A 26610-nucleotide genomic window follows, 5' to 3' on the forward strand; every position below is an offset into this window, starting at 1 on the left:
AACCCCCACAATGAACAGAAAATAGTGTGTTTCTTGATAGTCTTTGGTGACCCCTCTGACACTCCCCTTGTGACCCCCCCCCCAGGGGTCCCGACACCCAGGTTGAGAAACACTGCCCTAGTTACTTATGCCCAGTCCCTAGTTCTCTAGATAGTTCTCTGGTCTCTGCACTTCATCCAACTCTCAGGCACTGTGGTACACTGCTTTGCATGGACTATCCCATGCTCGCTCCCTTTTCTAGCCTGTTCACACCCATTTTGATATTTTTGGTTATTGGTTTTTGTTGAGCATTGTTTTGATGGTGCTTCAATGCTGCTGCTTTATATTCTTATACTCTATTTAATTGTGTTTTTATCTGGACTGTTAAATTTTACCATGTTTTATTTTATTGTGTTTTTGTGGTGATGGATTGTTTTGCTTTTATATCTTGTGGACACTCTGTCCCATATACCAACCGCCCTGAGTGCCTTTAGGGAGATGGTAGCGGGGTAGAAGAAAAAAGTTGTTATTATTTTTGTTATTGTATCCTTGAATGTGAATTTGAATAAACAGAATTCCTTTTGTGAAAAATATCTCCCATTGTAAGAGACCTAATGGCCTACAGAAAATGTTGACTCAAACCCATTCCAGCGGCAGGCCCTTGGAGGTCTTCACAAAGTGCTTTCACTGACATTTTCTATGTGAAGAGGTGTAAACCCCACTTCAAAGAAACCCAGAGAATTCACTCCAAAGACCCTCTGTCTGCCTCTCACTCCTGTTTCTCCTTTCCTTTATTCTAGGTGAAAACCCAGAGAGAGAAGGCGAAGACTGTGGCTGCATTCAGGCTCATGCACCGCTTTCTAGAAGAACAAGAGAGGAATCTGCTGGCAAAAATGGAAGAGGTGGAGAAGGAGATTTCAGCCATAGTGGAAATACATCTGTCCAAAATCTCTAAAGAACTCTCCTCTCTCTCAAGTCTCATCCAAGAGACGGAGGAGAAGCATCAGCAGCCAGGAGGTGAACTCCTCCAGGTAAGGGCTGAGACAGTGACACTTCGGTTTTCTCATGGTTCTGTGTGCACAAACTGTTGTATGACATTAGCTTTGTGCTGTGCTTATAAGGCAAAGAAGTAACCTAAATGAATTTAATACTAACCACAGCCGACAGGGAGCTCTAGCGTGGGCTGGTCCATGAGGTCACAAAGAGTCAGAAGCGACTGAACGAGTAAACAAGAACAACACTAGTTGGGTTCTATCTCTAAGAGATCAGATTGATCTGGGTTGCTGTAAGTTTTTTGAGCTGTATGTGAGACCTCACGACCTCTGAGGATGCCTGCAATAGATGCAGGCAAAACGTCAGGAGAGAATGCTTCTGGAACGTGGACATATAGCTCAAAAACTGTACGCAACCCAGTGATTCCAGACATGAAAGCCTTCGGTAACCCATCAGATCAATCGATCACACAAAACATGTCAAAAATTATATGCAGTCTGGCTGCATAATTTATTTTAATCGACTTTCAGAAAAAGACAAATACAACATTTTGGACATAATCTCCCTGTGTTCCAATACCGTTTGTCCATATGTCAACAAGCTTTTGTATTCCCTTATTTAAAATGAATAGACCGCTGTCTTCACCGCTGTCTACACTTCTTCATCAGACATGAATCTTTGTCCTTGTAGGACTTCTTTCAGGGATCCAAGTAGGTGATACTCCCAGGGGCAAGATCAGGACTATGGGGAGGATGCTTTCACACTTCAAAACAAAGTGTGCAGACATGCATTGCCCTGCAACAACACAGTGCCCTCGGATAGCAGTCCTCTCCATTATGTCTGAATGGAAGGCCTCCGTTCTTCAGTGTAGTGAGCCCTGCAAATTACTGAACCTTCTTCCTGATAATATTCTAGTACTGGCCATTGAGAATCTCAGAAAACTGTAAGCATCACTTTTCCAGCTGATGGTTTGTTTTTGATTTTTTTTTTTATTGGTTGGCGCCTGAGGATGTTTTCATTCCATACTCCGCTGTTTACTCTCAGACTTCTATGAATCCATGTCTCACGACCAATTATTATCATTTTCCTGAAATTTTCACCTTCCTTACAGTATCAGTTCACATTTTGTTTGCAGATGTCCAAACCCTTCCGTTTGTGCTCTTCCATGAGTCATTTTGACACCCGTCTTCCACAAAATTTTTGAAACCCAAGTGAGTTTTTGGGATCCAAGTGAGTTGTAGATTATTGCATTGGCAGAGCCCTGGCTGGTTTGCAAATGATTTCCCGTAAAGTCCACTGTCACTCATCTACCCAACAGAATCAGTTCACGCACATGCTTCATTTTGTTATGTCTTGGACATGTTGTTGTCGAGCTCTTTTAGGGGGCCTCTCCAAAGGGGAGAGCCCTAGGACCACACCAAAGAGGGTCCTGGATACCTTGGTGAGATTTCCGGAAGCCAATTTAAGACCGCAGAAATATTAAAAATATAATAAGCTCACCAGAGGCGGAAGGAGTTTGGCGATCGAAGTTTTATTGCGATTCAGCTGCAATCGGATGCAATTGTAGGGATAGTTCCACCACAAGCATGCTGGTACAGAAGTTTCTAGCATATTTATACAGTAGAAGACAAAAGAAAGCAGTTTGAAAACCCCGCCGCCCCTTTGCCGGCCGGCTTCACGCTGATTGGCTGAGGCTGGAACAGCTGGGAGGAGGCTTGGCGGTCCGCCCCGCCTCCCAACCAATCAGGACATTCCCGCCCCTCGGGAGGACCAATGGGCGGCCTCCGCTTGCTTCCGAAGCTGGACCAATCAGGAGCGAGGAGGCGGGACGGCCGCGGACAAAGGGGAAGAAATGATGGGATTTCGGATTTCCTGCCCGCTGGTATGCGGGCTATTGTTCTGGGCGGGAAGGGGATAATCTTGAGTAAACAAAGAGCTTTCCTGCCCTTGATGGGTCTGGCGAGTGATATGAATGGGCTAAGATCGATATCGGACCACCCGGGGGATCGACGATATCTGGGTGATTAAATCAGTCTTTATTTCCGAGCCTCTGTTGACCCTTCTTCCTGGCCGGCCTTGCTCCGAAAAGCCAGGGTTGGGGGCCAACAGCATTGTCCATGCATGATGAGTTAATCAATGGGTGATTTGAGGAAAGGGCTTGGGCCTTCCTCAGGCAGTTCCTGATCGCGCCGGTTTTGTGGGGCAAGGGTCAAGGGGGGCAAGGGCACAGGAGAATCCATAGGGTTACATAAATCATAATCATAAGGCATCACTAATACATAGACGTTATTAATACATAGGCAATACATATCATTACAACCCACCACCCATCCCCAGTTCATTGCAGTAAGAAAATATTTTATTTATTTCATCAGTAAAAAGAAAAACTGGAAATCCCAAAAAGTCCAGACGAAGAGGCTTGGAGGTGGAGGCCAGCCCATGATTCAGGCTGGCCGCCAGAAGATTGGTTTTCCCTTGGAACAGGAGCTGGAGCTGGAGGGGGAGCTGAGTTCCACTGTCTTGTCCTTGGTGGAACTAGCGGTCCCAACCGGGGATCGGGCCTCCCTGCCCGATCCCCCCATTTCCAAGGCATTCTGCTGGGCAACGGCGGTGGGTCCCCGGCGGCGGGGGCCATGCAGGAGCGAGGCGGCAGCAAGCGGAACGGAGCAGTCAGGAAAAGCCGGCTGAATTTGACAATCAGCTGTTTACTCAGCCCAATTAAATATTAAAACAAAAACTATTATTTCCCGAGTGCAGGAGTCCAAAATGAGAAAACCAAGATGGCAGTTAGTGTTAGAATTTAATGTAGAAAAATACAAAATTGGAACGGGGCCGATCCGCCATGTTGTTGTTTTGGCGGATAAGGGGGCCCATTAGGAAAACCTCCGTATCCGCGGTTTTTTCGAACACAGATTCGGGGGCCCGGGGAGGCCGGGAAGGCGTCCCCGGTGAGCTCACGGTTCCCCGGAGCTCAGAAAAAGGTTTATTTGATGTTAGAAAAGTTTCAGTCAGTAAAGGGACACAAAGTATCAAGCGGAGAGGATTTAAAGTTGCAAAGCTGAAGTGTTTTATTAGGGGATTTGTTACAAGGTAGAGGGAGAGGGGAAAGTGAAAGAAAGGCTTCATGCAGTCTTTTGCCTTCGAGCTGCTGGCTGGGGCACATTCCATCAGTCGGACCCAACTTGGCTCTCCGGAACTGCGGAACTCCCTGCTGCGGTTTTAAACCAACTTGAAGGCGGGAGATTCGGCGGCCTGGGCCGATATCAATGTGTTATCAAAATAAGACACACACACATACACACACCCATAGATATATGAAATCATGTTTTTTAATTAACAAAACACATCCAGCTCTTTCTCTCTTTCCATTTTTTTCCTAACTTCTTTACTGTTGCAAGACTTTGCACAATCGAACTGCCAGCTCCAATATGTTACCATTCTGTTTCTATGACTCAGAATGTGACTAAGTCTCCTTCTCTGGAGGATTTTAAATAGAAGACGGATGGCCGTCTGGTGGGAGTGCTCTGGTTGTGTATTCTTGTATTGCCTCTGGTTGGACTGAAGATATCCAGATTCCTAATATACTGTGCCTTGCATTTGGTGGCTCAGCCAAAATGCCATTTGCAAAATAGTGCCAGCGGTTACATAGATCTACCTGTCTCCTCCTCAGTTTGTGGAGGAAAGGCTGCTTTGCCTTCCTGGGTTGTCTTCAGTGATTTCTATTAGGTGGATACCCTGTTGCTTCAGATATATGAGAGTGCTCTCCATGCAAATGCCGCTGCTGAGTTCTTCCTTTCCTTCATTTACAGGATATCAGAAGCACCTTACAGGGGTAAGTACGTTCCCTCTCCTCCTCCCACTAAACTTCAGATTTCCACCTGAAATACATGACTCTCAAAAGCAGCAGCGCATTGCAAGAGTCTGTGTTTGGCTGATGTTCACAGGCAGAATTGGACTGGATGACCAACAAGACCCCTTCAACTGTATGATTCTGTGGAGCATCTACATTCTAGAATTAGTGCAATTTGATAACAACAACAACAACAACAACAACAACAACAACAACAACTTTAATTTATATCCACCTCTCCTCACGACTTGAGCCAGAACACAATCCAGCCAAAGCACATCACCATGAATACATACCATAAAATATGCACATGACAACACACCATCACAAAACACATGTGTTAAAATACACAATGCAGGGATTCAAATGCAGTCCCAAGAGAATGTAAATTTAAAGTTCACAGTTTGAAATTGTCTTGAACTGCCATGGCTCAATGGTGTGGAATCCAGGCACCAGCGCTCTTTGGCAGAGAAGGCCCCGTAAATGATTGCATAGCACTGAGCCAAGGGGGAGTTAAAGTGGTGTCAACCTGCATTCGTCCTTTTTGTGCATCCTCGGATAGTGTTCTTTCTCCTCCAGGTATAAGAACAAGGAGGAATTTGAGACTTCTGCAGCCTTTCCTCCTGCCCTGAAGTGGAAGATCTGGGACTTCTGTGATATAAACCCCTTTCTGGAGGGTGTCATGAAACAGTTTAGAGGTAAGGGAGAATGTCTGCAAGGATTTTCATGAAATGTTGACATTGGTCTGGAAGGGGAAAAAACTTCCAAATCATTTGGAAACTTAGAGCCACTATTGGAATGCCAATCGAAACAATTTCAAATGTCAAACAAAATTGTATTATTTTCTGTATTAATTTGTTCGGTACTGTTTCATTATCCAGGCGAGGGAAGATTATTATTATTGTATTGACACAAAAACACAGTATATCACAGCAAACGAGATCTAGATGCTGGATTTGATATCACAAAATCACAAGTGGAACACTTCCCAAGCGTCTAGGACTCTGTGATGTATTTTCGAATGATGCGTGCAGATCCAAGTAAGGTGGCCTTTTGCAGTTGACAGATCATGATTTTGTCAATGTTTATTGTTTCCAAATGTCGGCTGAAATCTTTTGGCATGGCACCCATTATTATTATTATTATTATTATTATTATTATTATTATTATTATTATTATTGTCTCCCGCTTTATGTTTCCTGAAGGAGACTCAAAGCAGCTTGGGGCTTGGGGTTTCCCCCTGTTTTCCTGTTATTTCCTCCCACCCATGTCTCCATTGTCAAAACAACCATCGCTTATGATACACTGCCATATAAAATCCATATTATCAAAACAGATAACAACAACAACAACAACAACAACCAACGGCATTTGGAAACAATAAACATTGACAAAATCATGATCTGTCAGTTGCAAAAGGCCACCTTACTTGGATCTGCACGCATCATTTGGAAATACATCACACAGTCCTAGGCGCTTGAGAAGTGTTCGACTTGTGATTTTTGATACGAAATCCAGCATATAGATCTTGTTTGCTGTGACATACTGTGGTTTTGTGTCAGTAAAATAATAAGCTGTTTTCGTATCCCACCCCTCTCCCCGAGGGGACTCTGAGATTTCAACAATAAACAGATACAATAAATAACATAGCACCGACACTCATCACATATCACTTAATGCAACAGAAACACAATAGTATAAACATTAGTAAAACAAATTAAAAAACTATTTTGCCCTCTAAAAACAGTAGAAATATACATGCCGTTTAAAACCAGCCAATTCCTATGATCAGGATATCCAGCATTGTGAGATATAGTTCTAACAGCCATTCAAGTGCTGTCCACTAAGGTGGGTTAATGCTCTTAACCATTATCAGAAGCCGGCTGGAATAGCCAGGTTTTTAACTCACTTAATGGGTTCCCAGCCTTGCCCTTACAAAGATGCAGTTCCTTTGGGTATGCTGAAACCTCAAACTAATAGAACGAATAGAAATAGGACCAAGGAAATAGGCAAGAGTTGGGGGCCACTACCGAGAAGGCCTCTCCCTCGTCCCCTCAAATCTCACTTGTGAGGGAAGTGGGATCGAGAGGAGGGCCTCCCTGGCTGATCTTAAGGCCCGAAATAATTATCTGCTTTGAACTGGAATATATGAGTATACACTGCCATATAATCCAATTCAAAGCAGATAATCGGGATTTATATGGCAGTGTAGAAGGGACCTAGGTTGCCCAGTGAGAAGTTGACCATCTGAAAGAAGTTGTACTTGGAGATTCTTCGAGAGGTGTTCTCTGTAGGGATCTCTGTTCCACCAGCATGACATTACAATTGAGTCACTCTGGAGGACTTGGAGACTCCCAGAGATAACATTTTGATCAATGAGATGTAACTCTCCGCGGGTAAATCACACTATATCTCTTGGGTGCAGGATGTCAGCCTTCCTGTGTTGGTTATCCCTGGGTTTCTGAGAGTCACCATGTTGTGCGAAGCCTCACTCTTTCTCTCTCTCTCTCTCTCCAGCCTCTCTGGAGTCTGGGCTTCAGCAGGAAAAAGGTAAACAAACAGATTTTTTCACAGAAGGTTGCATTGAGGCCGAGAGAGTGGAGTGTGGTTCCCCTGTCTGAGAATATTTTTAAAGCTCTGAACAAATGGCATGTGTCTGGATTCTGTATAGAATTCCCCAAAAAGTGTCAACCCGAACACTGACTTTTTATGGCTCTTTGCTTCAAGCTTATTTTATTATGCACCCCTAGATAAAGAATGAGTCCCCTTCTCCAATGTGAAATAGGTGGGAATGTGATATTGGCATAAAGCCAGGTGATTAGCCTGCCTTTAAATTCTTTCCGACTTCTGGTAAACCGAGACGATCCTGTCATAGGGTTTCCTGGGGTGGAGAGTGTGGGATTGGCACAAGGTTACACAAGGTTACCCTGTGAGTTTCCATGACGGACGGGGAATCGAACCCGGGTCCCTAGAGTCATAGTCCCATCACTCCATGCTCAAGTGTTGGCCGTAGGAAGAAGAGTAACATAATGTAGAACCAATCTAGATTTGAGAGGGTGAGGGAATATTTCCCTGTCATTTTTTAAGAATCAGAAATGAAAGCTAATCTTCCATGCGTTTACCTTTCCTTCCTTCCTTCCTTCCTTCCTTCCTTCCTTCCTTCCTTCCTTTCCTTCTTTTTCACTTCACCCCTGATCTGTTTCCACCACCAACAGCACATGTGACTCTGGATCCAGACACAGCCCATCCTCTGCTCATCCTCTCTGAAGATCGCAGGTGTGTGACGTGTGGAGAGAAATGGCAAGATCTTCCTGACAATCCTGAGAGATTCAATCTTTATCCTTTTGTGCTGGGCCAGGAAGGATTTACTGGGGGCAGGCATTTTTGGGAAGTCCTTGTGAAGAATGAGGAAAAATGGCTTGTGGGAGTTGCCAGAAAGTCTGTGCAGAGAAAGGACATCTTTCCCTATGGCCGTGATGGGGGGGTCTGGGACATGGGAGAGTTAGGAAGTAAGCCCTCATCTCTGACTCTGGGAGAGGAGCCCAAGAGGGTCAGAGTGACTCTGAACTATGAAGGGGGTCGGGTGGCCTTTTACGATGCAGACTCAGCAGCCCTGATCTTTGAATACTCTTCAGCCTCTTTCTCAGGAGAAACCCTCCTTCCCTTCTTTTATGTGAATGAAAAAACCCAACTGGAGCTCTCTCCCTAAGGATGGAGGGCAACGCCCAAAGATTCCCACCAGCCAAGCTTTATCTCCAGAGATGTGGGGCTGTCGGTTGTTTTTGCTCTCTTTCTGAAGCCTCTCTGCTCTCTCTTTACATCTGTGTCAAAACCTGACTGGGAGGCTGGAGTGTGAATGATGAAGCCACTCCTCATGGCAGTGCTCCGCTCAGGGATCAGCCGGGACTTCTTCCTCCCATTTGGAAAGCCAGCTACAACAAGAACAACAAAGAGGGAAGAAAAGATCCAAATCTGTTTTTTGTCAAGAATTTATTGGAATTCAGTTGTAAGTCTATTTCCTCTTGTGTTTCCTGGCGTTTCCCAGGGATGTCGGCAGGATTTGCCTGTGAAGTTGGGTGATAATGGGTGATAAGCCTTGTCTCATCCCCTTGCCAACTTGAAGCAATGTATTTCCTTTTTCTGTCCTCTTAGTGGCCCTTGTCCTGAGTAAGTTACGCATTTGGAAAACCAATATGTTGTGGTGCTCCCATTTCTTTATAAACAATCTATCGTTTTTCATGATCTCCATAATCAAACGCTTTGCTATAAACGATAAAGCACGGATTGATTTTCCTCAGAAATACTGTTCTGCACTCTGTTATCCAACATATGTATCAATAGGATCCCTTGTGCCTCTTTGTTTTCTGAACGCAGCTTGGACAGCTGGTGTATTTACTCCGTATATAATAAAATACTTGTTTTGGTAACGTTTGAGTATTTCTTTATTTTTATTTATTTCCTATATTCATATCCCGACTTCTTCTACCCCAGAGGAGACTCAAGGCGGCTTACAGCATAGGCAATAATTCAGTGCCTTCACAACAATATACAGTTAAAATATATGGGGAATATCAAAAATCAAAATTAAATAGATTAAAATCAAAATTAAATGCATTAAAACATTATAAAACATTACTCTAAGTATAAAACCACACAATCCGCAATCGTAATCCATGTTATTCCCATAGTCACTGCACATAGTTCCAGTTAATCTAAATGCGCTATGGTTCCTCTCTGAAGGCTTGATCCCAGAGCCACGTTTTCACTCTTTTTCTGAAGGTCAGGAGTATCACTTGTTTCGTCTGTGGAAGATCAATGCAATGGTCCTTCTTGTCCGAAATCTCAGATCTCCCGCCGTGCATGAGCTCTAATTGATCCACTAAAAACAGTCATGGATGAAGGCGGATCAGAAATGGTTTTATTCAGGTGCCCGGGTTATTTGAAAAAGGCATTGTTTGTTTTGGGGTGTTAGGTAGTATCGTGTAGTTAATTAGTAACCCTGTTTCTATGGAAAAAAGCCAGAATGTGGTTTTGTTTTTTATGATGTGGGTAAACTACAATTCCCAGAATCGTGGGTCAATCCTCCCTAAACCAGTGGGACATGTTGGGTGTTGTGTGCCAAGTTTAGTCCAGATCTGTTATCGGCCAGGTTCAGAGCTCTCTGGATACAGGTGAACTACAATTCCCATATGCCAAGGGCAGTCATCTCCATGTCCTAACAGTATTTGTAACTGGTCATCTTGGGCTTGTGTGCCAAGTGTGGTCCAGATCCATTGTCAGCTGGGCCGAGTGCTCTCGGGATGCAGGTGAACTACAACTCCCAAAATCAAGGTTAATTCCCCCAAACCCGCACAGTATGTTCAGTTGGTCATGGGGCTTCTCTGCGCCAAGTTTGGTCCTGGTCCATTGTTTCTGGGAACCACAGTTTCTCTGGATGCAGGTAAAGTACAACTCCCCGATTCCGAGGGCAATGACCCCCAAACTCCGCCTGTATTCAGAGTTGGGCATTTTGGGTCTGTGTACCAAGTTTGGTCCAGATCTGTTATTGAGGGGTTTCAGAGTGCTCTGTATGCAGGATGATCTACAACTCCCACACAGGTTGGTCAGTCCCCCACAAACACCTCCAGTATGTTCTGTTGGTCACCAGGGATCTGTGTGCCATGTTTGGTCCAGATCCGACATTGGTGGGATTCAGAGTACTCTAGGTGCAGGGTGAACTACAATTCCCATGCAGGTGGGTCAGTTCCCCAAACCCCTCCAATATGTTCTGTTGGCCATGGGGGTTTTGTGTCCCAAGTTTGGTCTAGGCCTGGCATTCGTGGGCTGTGGGGTTCACAGTGGTCTGTGGAAGCGAGTGAAGGTGCTGCAAATCCCATTGTCTGTGGTCCATCCTCCCCTAACCCTCACCAGGACATAAACTGTGTCATATGGAGTCTGTGTGCCAAATTTGGTCCAGGTGTATCAATTGTGGGGGTCGTAGTGGTTTCTGGAAGTGAGTGAAGATACTGCAAATCCCATTGTTCCTGGTCCATCCTCCCCACCCCTCACCAGGACAAAAAGTGCATCATGGAGAGTCTGTGGGGCAACTTTGGTCCAGGTCTGTCATGTGTGGGGATCGCAGTGGTCTGTGAGAGCTGAATTGGGTGAAGGTACTGCAAATCCCATCTTCCGTGGTCCGTCCTCCTCCAAACTTCACCAGGCCATATAGTGGGTCATGGGGGGGGGGGGGGGGTCTGTGTGCCAAGTTTGGTCCTGATCCGTCATTCAAAAATTGTACACAGTCTGGCTGTAGAATTTATTTTAATCAACTTTCAGAAAAGAGGAATACATCATTTTTGACATCATCTCCCTGTATTTCAGTAATGTTTGTCCACCTGTCAAGAAGCTTTTGTATTCCATTTTTGAAATATAATAATAATAATAATAATAATAATCTATATAAATAAAAATGTAATGTTCACTAGGTTCTTGTGGGTTTTTTCGGGCTATAGAGCCATGTTCTAGAGGCATTTCTCCTGACGTTTCGCCTGCATCTATGGCAAGCATCCTCAGAGGTTGTGAGGTCTGTTGGAAGTAGGAAAAATGGGGTTATATATCTGTGGAATGGCTGGGGTGGGGCAAGGAGCTCTTCCCTGCTGCAGCTAGGTGTGAATGTTTAGCTGATGTAATGTTCGTTTGTGGGATTAACATAACTCAAAAACTACTGGACGAATTGACACCAAATTTGGACACAAGGCACCTATCAGGCCAATGAGTGACCACCACTCATAAAAACACTGAAAAAAAACAGCAGAAGAGAATTAAAAAGCCAAAAAACAAAAATTATATTACAATGTATGCGCAAAATCACACACACATATATTTGCAAAAACACACATATACACAAATATATACACACACATATATACACACAAAACACATATACACAGACTGGGCCACAGCAACGTCTTGCAGGGGACAGCTAGTAATAATAATAATAATCTTTGTTTATACCCTGCCACCATCTCCCCAAAGGGGACTTGGGGCGGCTAACATGAGGCCAAGTTCAAAATTACAACAAAATACAATACAAGTGCAGCAAAATATAATAGAAAAAGCAAAATTACCATCAAAATAAATACATAACATAACAAAATAAAATAAAACATTTCCAAAAATACATGATAGAGAAATGGGACAGAGTGGGCGGGCCAAATGTACTAGAAATAAAATTGACAGAATTGATAAAACCCTGGATGAGATAGGTAGAATGTGTTTCTGAGGGAGAATGTGTTTCTGAGGGAGAATGTGTTTCTGAGGGAGAATGTGTTTCTGTGGGAGAATGTGTTTCTGAGGGAGAATGTGTTTCTGAGGGAGAATGTGTTTCTGAGGGAGAATGTGTTTCTGAGGGAGAATGTGTTTCTGAGGGAGAATGTGTTTCTGAGGGAGAATGTGTTTCTGTGGGAGAATGTGTTTCTGAGGGAGAATGTGTTTCTGAGGGAGAATGTGTTTCTGAGGGAGAATGTGTTTCTGAGGGAGAATGTGTTTCTGAGGGAGAATGTGTTTCTGAGGGAGAATGTGTTTCTGAGGGAGAATGTGTTTCTGAGGGAGAATGTGTTTCTGAGGGAGAATGTGTTTCTGAGGGAGAATGTGTTTCTGAGGGAGAATGTGTTTCTGAGGGAGAATGTGTTTCTGAGGGAGAATGTGTTTCTGAGGGAGAATGTGTTTCTGAGGGAGAATGTGTTTCTGAGGGAGAATGTGTTTCTGAGGGAGAATGTGTTTCTGAGGGAGAATGTGTTTCTGAGGGAGAATGTGTTTCTGAGGGAGAATGTGTTTCTGAGGGAGAATGTGTTTCTGAGGGAGAATGTGTTTCTGAGGGAGAATGTGTTTCTGAGGGAGAATGTGTTTCTGAGGGAGAATGTGTTTCTGAGGGAGAATGTGTTTCTGAGGGAGAATGTGTTTCTGAGGGAGAATGTGTTTCTGAGGGAGAATGTGTTTCTGAGGGAGAATGTGTTTCTGAGGGAGAATGTGTTTCTGAGGGAGAATGTGTTTCTGAGGGAGAATGTGTTTCTGAGGGAGAATGTGTTTCTGAGGGAGAATGTGTTTCTGTGGGAGAATGTGTTTCTGTGGGAGAATGTGTTTCTGAGGGAGAATGTGTTTCTGAGGGAGAATGTGTTTCTGAGGGAGAATGTGTTTCTGAGGGAGAATGTGTTTCTGAGGGAGAATGTGTTTCTGTGGGAGAATGTGTTTCTGAGGGAGAATGTGTTTCTGAGGGAGAATGTGTTTCTGAGGGAGAATGTGTTTCTGAGGGAGAATGTGTTTCTGAGGGAGAATGTGTTTCTGAGGGAGAATGTGTTTCTGTGGGAGAATGTGTTTCTGAGGGAGAATGTGTTTCTGAGGGAGAATGTGTTTCTGAGGGAGAATGTGTTTCTGAGGGAGAATGTGTTTCTGAGGGAGAATGTGTTTCTGAGGGAGAATGTGTTTCTGAGGGAGAATGTGTTTCTGAGGGAGAATGTGTTTCTGAGGGAGAATGTGTTTCTGAGGGAGAATGTGTTTCTGAGGGAGAATGTGTTTCTGAGGGAGAATGTGTTTCTGAGGGAGAATGTGTTTCTGAGGGAGAATGTGTTTCTGAGGGAGAATGTGTTTCTGAGGGAGAATGTGTTTCTGAGGGAGAATGTGTTTCTGAGGGAGAATGTGTTTCTGAGGGAGAATGTGTTTCTGAGGGAGAATGTGTTTCTGAGGGAGAATGTGTTTCTGAGGGAGAATGTGTTTCTGAGGGAGAATGTGTTTCTGAGGGAGAATGTGTTTCTGTGGGAGAATGTGTTTCTGAGGGAGAATGTGTTTCTGAGGGAGAATGTGTTTCTGAGGGAGAATGTGTTTCTGAGGGAGAATGTGTTTCTGAGGGAGAATGTGTTTCTGAGGGAGAATGTGTTTCTGAGGGAGAATGTGTTTCTGAGGGAGAATGTGTTTCTGAGGGAGAATGTGTTTCTGAGGGAGAATGTGTTTCTGAGGGAGAATGTGTTTCTGAGGGAGAATGTGTTTCTGAGGGAGAATGTGTTTCTGAGGGAGAATGTGTTTCTGAGGGAGAATGTGTTTCTGAGGGAGAATGTGTTTCTGAGGGAGAATGTGTTTCTGAGGGAGAATGTGTTTCTGAGGGAGAATGTGTTTCTGAGGGAGAATGTGTTTCTGAGGGAGAATGTGTTTCTGAGGGAGAATGTGTTTCTGAGGGAGAATGTGTTTCTGTGGGAGAATGTGTTTCTGTGGGAGAATGTGTTTCTGAGGGAGAATGTGTTTCTGAGGGAGAATGTGTTTCTGAGGGAGAATGTGTTTCTGAGGGAGAATGTGTTTCTGAGGGAGAATGTGTTTCTGAGGGAGAATGTGTTTCTGAGGGAGAATGTGTTTCTGAGGGAGAATGTGTTTCTGAGGGAGAATGTGTTTCTGAGGGAGAATGTGTTTCTGAGGGAGAATGTGTTTCTGAGGGAGAATGTGTTTCTGAGGGAGAATGTGTTTCTGAGGGAGAATGTGTTTCTGAGGGAGAATGTGTTTCTGAGGGAGAATGTGTTTCTGAGGGAGAATGTGTTTCTGAGGGAGAATGTGTTTCTGAGGGAGAATGTGTTTCTGAGGGAGAATGTGTTTCTGAGGGAGAATGTGTTTCTGAGGGAGAATGTGTTTCTGAGGGAGAATGTGTTTCTGAGGGAGAATGTGTTTCTGAGGGAGAATGTGTTTCTGAGGGAGAATGTGTTTCTGAGGGAGAATGTGTTTCTGAGGGAGAATGTGTTTCTGAGGGAGAATGTGTTTCTGAGGGAGAATGTGTTTCTGAGGGAGAATGTGTTTCTGAGGGAGAATGTGTTTCTGAGGGAGAATGTGTTTCTGAGGGAGAATGTGTTTCTGAGGGAGAATGTGTTTCTGAGGGAGAATGTGTTTCTGTGGGAGAATGTGTTTCTGTGGGAGAATGTGTTTCTGAGGGAGAATGTGTTTCTGAGGGAGAATGTGTTTCTGAGGGAGAATGTGTTTCTGAGGGAGAATGTGTTTCTGAGGGAGAATGTGTTTCTGAGGGAGAATGTGTTTCTGAGGGAGAATGTGTTTCTGAGGGAGAATGTGTTTCTGAGGGAGAATGTGTTTCTGAGGGAGAATGTGTTTCTGTGGGAGAATGTGTTTCTGAGGGAGAATGTGTTTCTGAGGGAGAATGTGTTTCTGAGGGAGAATGTGTTTCTGAGGGAGAATGTGTTTCTGAGGGAGAATGTGTTTCTGAGGGAGAATGTGTTTCTGAGGGAGAATGTGTTTCTGAGGGAGAATGTGTTTCTGAGGGAGAATGTGTTTCTGTGGGAGAATGTGTTTCTGAAGGAGAATGTGTTTCTGAGGGAGAATGTGTTTCTGAGGGAGAATGTGTTTCTGAGGGAGAATGTGTTTCTGAGGGAGAATGTGTTTCTGAGGGAGAATGTGTTTCTGAGGGAGAATGTGTTTCTGAGGGAGAATGTGTTTCTGAGGGAGAATGTGTTTCTGAGGGAGAATGTGTTTCTGAGGGAGAATGTGTTTCTGAGGGAGAATGTGTTTCTGAGGGAGAATGTGTTTCTGAGGGAGAATGTGTTTCTGTGGGAGAATGTGTTTCTGAGGGAGAATGTGTTTCTGAGGGAGAATGTGTTTCTGAGGGAGAATGTGTTTCTGAGGGAGAATGTGTTTCTGAGGGAGAATGTGTTTCTGAGGGAGAATGTGTTTCTGAGGGAGAATGTGTTTCTGAGGGAGAATGTGTTTCTGAGGGAGAATGTGTTTCTGAGGGAGAATGTGTTTCTGTGGGAGAATGTGTTTCTGAGGGAGAATGTGTTTCTGAGGGAGAATGTGTTTCTGAGGGAGAATGTGTTTCTGAGGGAGAATGTGTTTCTGAGGGAGAATGTGTTTCTGAGGGAGAATGTGTTTCTGAGGGAGAATGTGTTTCTGAAGGAGAATGTGTTTCTGAGGGAGAATGTGTTTCTGAGGGAGAATGTGTTTCTGAGGGAGAATGTGTTTCTGAGGGAGAATGTGTTTCTGAGGGAGAATGTGTTTCTGAGGGAGAATGTGTTTCTGAGGGGAAAACTCAATATATATTTTGCTTTATCTCCCCAGAGGGACACAGAGAGGATTACAATACACATATGAAGCAAACATTCAATTTTTTTTTTACACACAGTGAACAACGGCATACAACTCAGACAAAGGTAAAGGCCTTCCCCTTTTTTCCATCTCCGGCGTCTGGAGCTGATGCTCAACTTCAGCCATGGGGAGGTGCTCTTGTTCCATTTTTCCATGCCAAGGAACCTGTGTCCGTAGACATCTCCGATTGTGTTGCCGACATGTCCGCATAGCTGCATGGGGCACTCAAAACAAATGGACCACTGTCTACACCTCTACATCAAACATCAATCTTCGTCCTCGTAGTCCTTTTTTCAGGGGTCCAAATAGGTGATAGTCCAATGGGCAAGATCAGGATTATAGGGAGGATGTTTTAACATTTCAAAACAAAGTTTTTGTAGAGTGATTGCAGCAGTGTGCAGGCATGCATTGCCATGCAACAACTCAGCGCCCTCTGATAGCAGTCCTCTGCATTTTGTCTGAATGTTAGGCCTCAGCACTTCAGTGTAGTGAGCCCTGTAAATTGTTGAACCTTCTTCCTGATAATATTCCAATACCGGCCATTGAGAATCTCAGAAAACTGTAAACATCAATTTTCCAGCAGATGGTTTGGTTTTGATTTTTTTTATTGGTTGGCGACTGAGGATGTTTTAATTCCATACTCTGTTGTTTACTTTCAGGCTTCTATGAATCTATATCTCGTGATCAATAATAATTCTTTTTATGAAACTTTCACCCTCTTTAGAGTATCGGTTCACAGTTTGTTTGCAGATGTCCAAACCCTTCTAGTTTTGCTCTTCCGTGGGTCATTTTGACACCTGTCTTCCACAAACCTTTTGAAACGCAGCTGTGTTGTAGATTATTGCATAGGCAGAGCCCTGGTTGATTTGCAAATGATTAAAAAGCTGGGCATGTTTAGCCTGCAGAAGAGAAGGCTGAGAGGAGGCATGATGGCCATGTATAAAGGTATGAAGGGAAGTCCCAGGGAAGAGGGAGCAAGCTTGTTTTCTGCTGCCCTGGAGACTAAGACCCGTCGCAAACTAGGTTCCTGCGGGAGCAAACCTTGCTAGCACGTCCCTGACGTCATGAGACCCCGCCGCTCACCACGCCCCTTTCTCCGCCTCTTTCTCCATGCAAGAGTGGTTTTTCCTTTGCTAGGGCAGCATTGCTAGCGTACTTTCTCAGTTGGCAGAATTCAACTGAGAGAAAATGCGGGCAATGCTGCCCTAGCAAAGGAAAAACCACGCTGGCAAAGAGAAAGGGGCGGAGAAAGGGGCGGGGAGAGAGGCGCAGGCTCATGACGTCAGGGACGTGCTAGCACAGTTTGCTCCCGCAGGAAACTAGTTTGCGGCAGCTCTAAGAGCCATAGCAAACTAGGATTTTGCGAGAGCAAACTAAGCTAGCATGAGCGATGCTCCGCCTCTTTCTCCGCCTATTTCCTTTTGCTAGGGCAGCGTTGGGAGCATATGCTCGTGCCGCAGCAAACTACAGGAAGCTTGCGCTTGGGCTTGCTCCGAAGCCCCGCCTTTTTTCCCCCTGAGGCTGCTCTCTCTCTTGCTAGCGTGCCTGTTTTCTATTGCAGAGGGCAGGGATGCGAGCGTACGCTCACAGTTGAATTCTGCCAACTGCGAGAGTACACTCGCATCGCTTCCCTAGCAAGGGAAAACAGGCACACTAGCAAGAGAGAGAGCAGCCTCGGGGGGGAAAAGGCGGGGCTTCGGAGCGAGCTCAAGCACAAGCTCACTCTCGCTTCCAGTAGTTTGCTACGGCTCTAAGACGTGAAGCAATGGCTTCAAACTACAGGAAAGGGGATTCCACCTAAACATGAGGAAGAACTTCCTGACTGTGAGAGCCGTTCAGCAGTGGAACTCTCTGCCCCAGAGTGTGGTGGAGGTTCCTTCTTTGGAAGTTTTTAAACACAGGCTGGATGGCCATCTGTCGGGGTGCTTTGAATGTAATTTTCCTGCTTCTTGGCAGGGGGTTGGACTGGATGGCCCATGAAGTCTCTTCCAACTCTTTGATTCTATGAAGCCCTAATGCCTTCATCTCAGCAACTTTCGTTTTGTGATTCTGTGGAAATCCATAGAGCCACACCTCCTGAGCCATGCCTTCTCAGCCTCAAAAGAAGGACTGATAAAAAGATAAAATTCCCTTAACTCACTTGCCCCAAGAAACACCTTCAAATATATAAATATAGCTATATGAAATCATACATTTCTTTAACAAAACAGACCTGGCTCTTACTCTCTTTTCTGTTTCCCCTAACTTCTTCACTGTTGCAAAACTTGGCATAATCAAACTGCCAGTCCCATATGTTCTGTTTCTACAACAATACAGGAATGTGGTGGAGTCTCCTTCTCTGGAGGCTTTTAAATAGAAGACAGATGGCCATCTGGTGGGAGTGCTTTGATTGTGTGTTCTTGCATTGCATCTGGTTGGACTGAAGAGATCCAGATTCCTATTATACTAGAGCTTGCACTTGACCAGTGTTTTAGTGGCTCAGCCAAAATGCCGTTTGCAAAACAGTGCCAGTGGTTACATAGATCTGCCCATCTCCTCCTTAGTTTGTGGAGGGAGTTCTGCTTCACCCTCCTGGGTTTGCTTCAATGATTTCTGTAAGTTGGATACCCTGTTTTTGAGAGCGGTCTCCATGCAAATGCCTCTGCTAAGTTCTTTCTTCCCTTCATTTACAGGATATCAGAAGCTTCTTACAAGGGTAAGTGAATTTCCTCTCCTCCTCCAACTAAAGCTCAGATTCCCACATGATATGCATGACTCTCAAAAGCAGCAGCACATTGCAGGAGTCTGTGTTGGGCTGGTGTTTACGGGCAGAATTGGACTTGATGGCCAACAAGAACCCTTCAACTCTATGATTCTGTGGAGCATCTATACCAGGGGGTCCTCAAACTAAGGCCCAAGGGCCGGATACGGTCCTCCAAGGTTATTTACCTGGCCCTATCTCAGGGTCAACCAAAGTCTGAAACGACTTGAAAGCACACAACAACAACAACAATCTTATCTCATCAGCCAAAAGCAGGCCCACACTTCCCATTGAAATAGTAATAAGATCATATTTGTTAAAATCGTTCTTCATTTTAATTATTATAGTGTTTTTACGTGTCTTTTGCACTACAAATAAGATATGTGCAGTGTGCGTAGGAATTCATTCATTTTTTTTTCCAAATTATAATCTGGCCATCTAACAGTTTGACGGACTGTGACCTGGCCCTCTGTTTAAAAAGTTTGAGGACACTCTAGAATTAGTGCAGTTTGACAACAACAGCAACAACAACAGCAACCACAACGACTTTAATTTGTTATCCACCTCTCTTCATGACTCAAGGCAGGACACAATCCAACCAAAGCAAATACTATAAATACATAGCATAAAATGTGTACATTACAACGCACCATCACAAAACACATATATTGAAGTTCACAATGCAAGGAATCAATTTTTTTTGTCATGTCAGGAGTGACTTGAGAAACTGCAAGTCACTTCTGGTGTGAGAGAATTTGCTGTCTGCAAGGACGTTGCCCAGAGGATGCCCGGATGATTTTTGATGTTTTTATCATCTTTGTGGGAGGCTTCTCTCATGTCCCTGCATCAGGAGCTGGAGCTGATAGAGGGAGCTCATCAGCCTCTCCCCGGATTTGAACCTGTGACCTGTCGGTCTTCAGTCCTGCCGGCACAGGGGTTTAACCCACTGCGCCACCGGGGGCTCCAAGAAATCAAATGCAATACAATTTAAAGTTCACAGTTTAAAATTTTCATGACCTGCCATGGCTCTAGGCACCAGCACTCTTTGGCAGAGACGGCCTCGTAGAACTACAGTTCCCATGATTGCATAGCATGGAGCCATGGAGGACTTAAAGTGGTGTCAAACTGCATTCATTCTGTTTGTGAATCCTCTGATATTGTTCTTTCTCCTCCAGGTATAAGAATAAGGAGAAATTTGAGTCTTCTGCAGCCTTTCCTCCTGATCTGAAGTGGAAGATCTGGGACGTCTGTGATATCAATCCCTTTCAGGAGGGTGCCATGAAGAAATTCAGGGGTAAGAGAGAATGTCTGCAAGGATTTCTTAGTCTTAGTCTGAAAGGGGAGAGGAAAGATCCCAAAGTGTATGGAAAGTTAGTGCCACAAAACAGCAAATGGAAACAACTGTTTCTTTTCAAATGTGAAACAAAATTGTATCAATGTGCTCTGTTGATTTTTTTTTCCTTTTCTATTTTCTTTCAAGTGTGGAATAACATATCGATTGGGAAGCAAAACAAAACGATAATGTAAACCAGGGGTCCTCAAACTTTTTTTAATACATTTTTATTGAACATTTTGGGAACGAAGATACATGGAAAGAGGGGAAATATTCAGAAAGAAGATAGAACAGTAGGAAAAGCAGTCAGAAGAACCACTACCCGAGAGAGAGAGAAAAGAGCACCAAAAATACAAAAGTCCAGAAATAAAAATAAGATATATAATAATAACAAATCCTCAAACTTTTTAAACAGAGGGTGAGGTCACAGCCCCTCAAACTGTTGGAGGGCCGGATTATAATTTGAAAAAAAAACCCAACATGAATGAATTCCAATGCACACTGCACATATCTTTTTTGTAGTGCAAAAAACACTTTAAAACAATACAATAATTAAAATGAAGAACAATTTCAACAAATATAAAATTATTAGTATTTCAATGAAAGTGTGGGCCTACTTTTGGCTCATGAGATAGGATTGTTGTTATTGTTGTGTGCTTTCAAGTCGTTTCAGACTTAGGTTGACCCTGAGCGAGGGCCGGGTAAATGACCTTGGAGGGCCGCATCCGGCCCCCGGGCCTTAGTTTGATGTAAAGGGTCATGATCAGCCTTACTTTGGTTCATATAATCTGCCAGTGTGAGGACTAGTTGAGTACAAGTTACACATTAGGGAAATCAAATGTTGTGGGGCACCCATTTCTTTATCAGCAATCTATAATATTTCATGATCTTAATTCAAAGGGGAATATGAACATTTGACAACCAGCCCTCCCCATCCGCAGGGATGAAGGATGTGGGATCTCCTGGAAATGTGTATTAAAAAAACTTGAGAGAATACCTCTCGAGAAATGTCTGGGGCCCCTTCTACACTGACATATAATCCAGATTCATATTATCTCCTTTGAAATGGATTATATGCGTCTACACTGCCATATAATTCAGTTCAAAGCAGGTAATCAGGATTTACTATGGCAGTGTAGGAGGGACCAAGGTTGCCCAGTGAGAAGTTGACCATCTGAAAGAAGTTGCACTTGGAGGACCTAGAGATTCTTCGAGAGATGTTCTCTGTAGGGATCTCTAGTCCCCCAGCATGACTCTACAGCCTACTTCTTGGAGAATCTTCCCACTGAGTCACAGTGGAGAACTTGGAGCCACAGGGAGGAGGGAGCAAGCTTGTTCTTTGCTTCCCTGGAGACTAGGTCGTGGAACAATGTCTTCAAACTACAAGAGAGGAGATTCCATCTGAACATGAGGAAGAACTTCCTGACTGTGAGAGCCGTTCAACAGTGGAACTCTCTGCCCCAGAGTGTGGTGGAGGCTCCTTCTTTGGAAGCTTTTAAACGGGCTGGATGGCCATCTGTCAGGGGTGATTTGAATGCAATATTCCTGCTTCTTGGCAGGGGGTTGGACTGGATGGCCCATGAGGTCTCTTCCAACTCTTTGATTCTATGATTCTATGATCCTAGAGAGAACATTTTAATCAATGAGATGTAACTCCGCGGGTGAAGCCACAATAAGTCTCTTGGGTGCAGGATCTCAGTCCTCCTGCGTTGTCTCCCCTGCGTTTCTGAAAGTCACTATGTTGTATGTAGCCTCACGCTTTCCTTTCTCTCCCCAGCATCTCTGAAATCTGGACTTCAGCAGAAAAAAGGTAAACAAACTGATTGGTTCATAGAGCATTCGAATTGAGGCTGAGAGAGTGGAACGTGGCCAATGTCAAAGGACTGGGTTGTGGCACGGCTAGTTGGGAGTCAGCTGCATTAAAATCACTACTGACTGAAATGTCATGCATTTGAAGACAGCCCGGGTCGGAGTAAGCTCCCGACCATTTGTCTAGTTTGCTGTCAACCTTTGCAGCTCGAAAGACAGTTGCATCTGTCAAGTAGGAAATTTAGGTACCGCTTATGCGGGGAGGATAATTTAACTAATTTACGACACCATAAAACTCTCCAGCAGCGTGCAAAAGAATGAGGAAGTACTTCATTGGTGTCACAAATGGACGGTGAAGCAACAGCTCCCCCAGTGGCCAGAATTAAAAAAAAACATAACCTCATGAAGCTGGAAAATTAAATAGCCTCTGTGTGTCTGTCTATATATGTTGTGTGTCTATGGCATTAAATGTTTGCCATGTATATGTGCTTTGTGATCCGCCCTGAGTCCCCTGCGGAGTGAGAAGGGCGGAATATAAATACTGTAAATAAATAAATAAATAAATAAATAAATAAATGTTACCCAGTGGGTTTCCACTGAAAAAAAGGAGGGAATTTGAACACTGGTTTCCCTGAGCTTTAGTTCAACTCTCAAACCAGTAGTACATTCTAGATTAAAATAGAATAGCCTTGCTTTGGTAATTCTGGCTCCTCGGGAGCATTTAGGTGTGATTTATCTCCATTTATTTGCCTTTTTACCCATCCTTATCCATGCAAGATACCACAAAGTCAAACACAACAAAACAAACAAAAACCTTTTCTCTTTCTCTCATGGTACATTTACACGGGAGAATGAATGCAGTTTCTTCCCCCAAACTACTGAGAGCGATGTTATGTAGCAGAGGTTAGGAGGAAATGGCTTATGACATTGAGATAGAGAGACAGAAGTAAAGGTCTTCCCTTTTTTCATCTCTGGGGTCTGGAGGCAACACTCAACTTCCGGCCATGGTGAGGTGCTCTCGTTCCATTTTTCCATGCCAAGGAGCCTGTTATCCGTACATTCTCCAATCTATTGTCAGCATGGGTTGTTGTATGGTTTTTTTGGGCTATATGGCCATTTCTAGAGGCATTCTCTCCTGACGTTTCACCTGCATCTATGGCAAGCATCCTCAGAGGTAGTGAGGTGACATTGCCAGCATGTTTTGCATATCTGCATGAGGCATCCTTTTACCTTCCCGCCAAGGCAGTACCTATTGATCTACTCGCATTGCATGCTTTCGAACTGCTATGTTGGCAGAAGCTAGGACTGACAGTTGGGAGCTCACCCTGACTCATGGCTTTGAACTGCCAACCCTCCAATTGACAGTTTTTCTTGCAGCTAGCGACTTAACCCACTGCGCTACCGTGGCCCCATATAAAATATGTGGGACTTTAATATTGGCATAAAACTGGATGATTAGTCTGCCTTCATATTCTTTCTGACTTTTGGCAAACCAAGACTATCCTATCATAGGGTTTTCTGGGGCTGAGAGTGGGTGATAGGCACAAGTTTACTCAGGGGTTTCCATGATGGAGGGGGAATCCAACCTTGGTCTCCAGAGTCACAGTCCAAGCTTCCCATGCTTAATTGTTGCTCGTAAGTAGCGTAATGTAGAACCAATCTAGATTTGAGAGGACGATGTTTTTAGAATCAGAGATGGAAACTGATCTTCCATCAGTTCTTTCTTTCTTTCTTTCTTTCTTTCTCACTTCACCCCTGATCTGTTTCTGCCACCAACAGCACATGTGACTCTGGATCCAGACACAGCCCATCCTCAGCTCATCCTCTCTGAAGATCGCAGGCATGTGATGTATAGAGAGAAAAAGCAAAATCTTCCTGACAATCCTGAGAGATTCAATTACTATACTTATGTGCTGGGCCAGGAGGGATTCACAGGAGGCAGGCATTTTTGGGAAGTCCTTGTGGAGAGTGAGGAGGCATGGACTGTGGGAGTTGCCAGAAACTCTGTGCAGAGAAAGAACTCGAACCACTTTGGTCCTGACACTGGAATCTGGGAAGTGGGAAAATGGGGGGATGGATACAGTTTCTCCGATAATAACAACGAATCCCCATCTCTGACTCTGAATGAGGAGCCCAAGAGAGTCCGAGTGACACTGAACCATGAAGGGGGTCAGGTGGCCTTTTATGATGCAGACTCGGCAGCCCCGATCTTGGAATACCCTCCAGCCTCTTTCTCAGGAGAGACCCTCCTCCCCCTGCTTTATGTGAATGGAAAAGCCCAACTGGCACTCTCTCCCTAAAGATGGAGAGCAATGTCCAATGATTGAAACCAGCTGAGACACAAGAGGAGGTTTATCTCCAGAGATGTGGAGCTGTGGTTTCTCTTTGCTAACTTTCTAGAACAGTGGTTCTCAACCTGGGGTCCCCAGATGTTTTTGGCCTACAACTCCCAGAAATCTCAGCCAGTTTACCAGCAGTTAGGATTTCTGGGAGTTGAAGGCCAAAAACATCTGGGGACCCCAGGATGAGAACCGCTGTTCTAGAACCTCTCTGCTCTCTGTTTACATCTTTGTGAAAACCTGACTGGGAGGCTGGAATTTGAATGATGAAGCCACTCCTCATGCCAGTGCTCAGCACAGCTGTGGACTTCTTCCTCCCATTTGCAAAGCCCAGCTACAACAATAACAACAAAGAGGGAAGAAAAGACCCAAATCAATTATTCGTCAATAATTCCATTTATTGGAATTCAGTTGTAAGTCCATTTGCCCCTCCCTTTCCTGGCATTTCCCAGGACTTGGCTGTGAAATTAAATAAAGGGGACCATAAAGTGCAGCCTTGCCTCATCCCCTTGCCAACTGGAAACAATTTGGTTTTTTTTTCTGTCCTCTTCGTGGCCCCTTGTCCTGAGCAGAAGTTACACATTAGGAAAATCAGATGTCATGGTGCACCCATTTCTTTATGAACCATCCATTGTTTTTCATGATCTGCATAATCAAAGGCTTTGCTGTAAATGATAAATCACAGATTTGATTTTCCTCTGAAATACTTTTCATATCCAACATATGTTTCAATAGGATCCCTTGTGCCTCTTTGTTTTCTGAACGCATCTTGGACAGCTGGTGTGTTTACTCTGTATATAATAAAATACTTGTTTTGGTGACGTTTGAGTATTTCTTTATTTTTATTTATTTACTATATTTATATCCCACCTTTTTCTACCCCAGAGGAGATTCACTCTGTATATAGTAAAATACTTGTCTTGGTAATGTTTGGGTATCACTTTTTTCATGTGTGGAAGATGGATGCAGTGGTCCTATTTGTCTGAAGTGTCGGGTCTCCCTGTTTGCCTGAGCTCTGATTGATCCACTGAAGACAGGATCAGAGATGGATTTATTCAGCAATGGCCGAAGTGGGTGCTGGGGGACACAGCGTAATCCCACATCTGATGTGCCTCCCAGTCATTTTATAGAGATTGGTCATATGCTGTAATTGCAATCTGCAATCCCTTTGGTTCTAAAGTACATTCATTAATGGTTTGTAATTGGTGCATAGTGTAGAATAAACTGGCATTGGTTAAACTTGACGCTGCCTTCTGTCTGGTGTGTTCTCCCACTCTGAAAGCGGGAGGATTTGAGAATGGAGTGGCGTTTAGGCCTTGGGACAATGGGCGTTGGTGAGTTTATTCCTGGGGATATAGTTCCCATGGTGTTCCCAGATTTGGGACAATGGATGGCCAGATATCCTAAAGGGTTCAGAGATTAGGACAAAAGGGGGAAAAGGTGGATTGATGGATTTATGCTGTCTGCCAAGCATGGATCTTTGTAAGACATGAAAACCGGCTGGTGGCTGCTCCCTGTTTGTTGTGAAGGTCGACAACAAGCTTTTTCCAGCCATGTTTCTGGGGAGATACTTGCAAAACTTCTCATGTGGGACAGCAGCAGCCAAATACAGACTGAGCATCCCAGATCTGAAATTCCACAATCCGAAATACTAGAAAGTCGTTCATATGGGCAGCTGAGAGAGTGACCCCTTGGCTCTCCAATGGAACAGGTGGCTTTCCAAATGCTTTCAAATCACCTTTTTTTTTATCTTAGGTGATCCCTCGTTTTCCGAGGAGGATTGTCTCCCAGTATTCTTGTGGGTCCGTATGTGGCTGTGGAGCCTTATTTTTGCTCTGCATCTTCTTCCGCAGTCAGGGCATTGGTTTCCAGGTGGAAGGCGGCCTCGGTCGGGGTTGGCTTGACGCACCTTCCTCTTGGCACACTTCTCCCTTTCGCCCTCCATTCGTGCCTCTTCAAATTCTGCAGCACTGCTTGTCACAGCTGACCTCCAGCTGGAGTAGTCAAGGGCCAGGGCTTCCCAGTTCTCAGTGTCTATGCCAGAGATTTTAAAGTTGGCTTTGAGCCCATCTTTAAATCTCTTTTCCTGTCCACCAACATTCCGTTTTCCATTCTTGAGTTCAGAGTAGAGCAACTGCTTTGGGAGATGGTGTTCGGTCCTCTGGACAATGTGGCCGGTCCAGCGGAGTTGATGGCGGAGGACCATCGCTTCAATGCTAGTGGTCTTTGCTTCTTCCAGAACACTTTCAAATCACACACACATCCAGTGCTAGGAATCATGGGCATGGAGAGGCCTGCATTGAGCGCCTCTTACTAGGAAATACGAAATACTCCAAAATTCAAAATTGTCTACAAAGGTGACTGAGACAGTGACATCTTTGCTTTTGGAGGGTTCAGTGTAAACCAACTTTGTTTCAGACACAACATTATTTAAAATGTTGCATATGAAATTACCTTCAGG

The 26610-nt window shown here is 44.3% G+C and overlaps 2 protein-coding genes across 2 annotated transcripts in view; both read left to right on the top strand.

Moving 5' to 3' along the window:
• The window catches only part of LOC132765920 (zinc finger protein RFP-like), a 28741-nt gene extending 19492 nt beyond the window's left edge, over positions 1–9249 (top strand). Inside the window, exon 7 of the mRNA XM_067465388.1 lies at positions 8038–9249. Within this exon, the coding sequence (XP_067321489.1) occupies positions 8038–8531 (494 nt within the window). The 3' untranslated portion in view covers positions 8532–9249. The remainder of the gene's footprint in view (positions 1–8037) is intronic.
• LOC137096316 (E3 ubiquitin-protein ligase TRIM15-like) lies at positions 786–24855 on the top strand. The gene is made up of 5 exons (XM_067465460.1): positions 786–1010; positions 18601–18623; positions 19844–19962; positions 21779–21811; positions 23590–24855. The coding sequence occupies exons 1-5, from the start codon at positions 828–830 to the stop codon at positions 24108–24110; spliced, it is 879 nt and encodes a 292-aa protein (XP_067321561.1). The 5' UTR covers positions 786–827; the 3' UTR covers positions 24111–24855.
• Positions 24856–26610: the final 1755 nt, after the last annotated feature.

This window comes from Anolis sagrei, chromosome 2 (assembly GCF_037176765.1).
Source record: "Anolis sagrei isolate rAnoSag1 chromosome 2, rAnoSag1.mat, whole genome shotgun sequence".
Taxonomy (NCBI): domain Eukaryota; kingdom Metazoa; phylum Chordata; class Lepidosauria; order Squamata; family Dactyloidae; genus Anolis; species Anolis sagrei.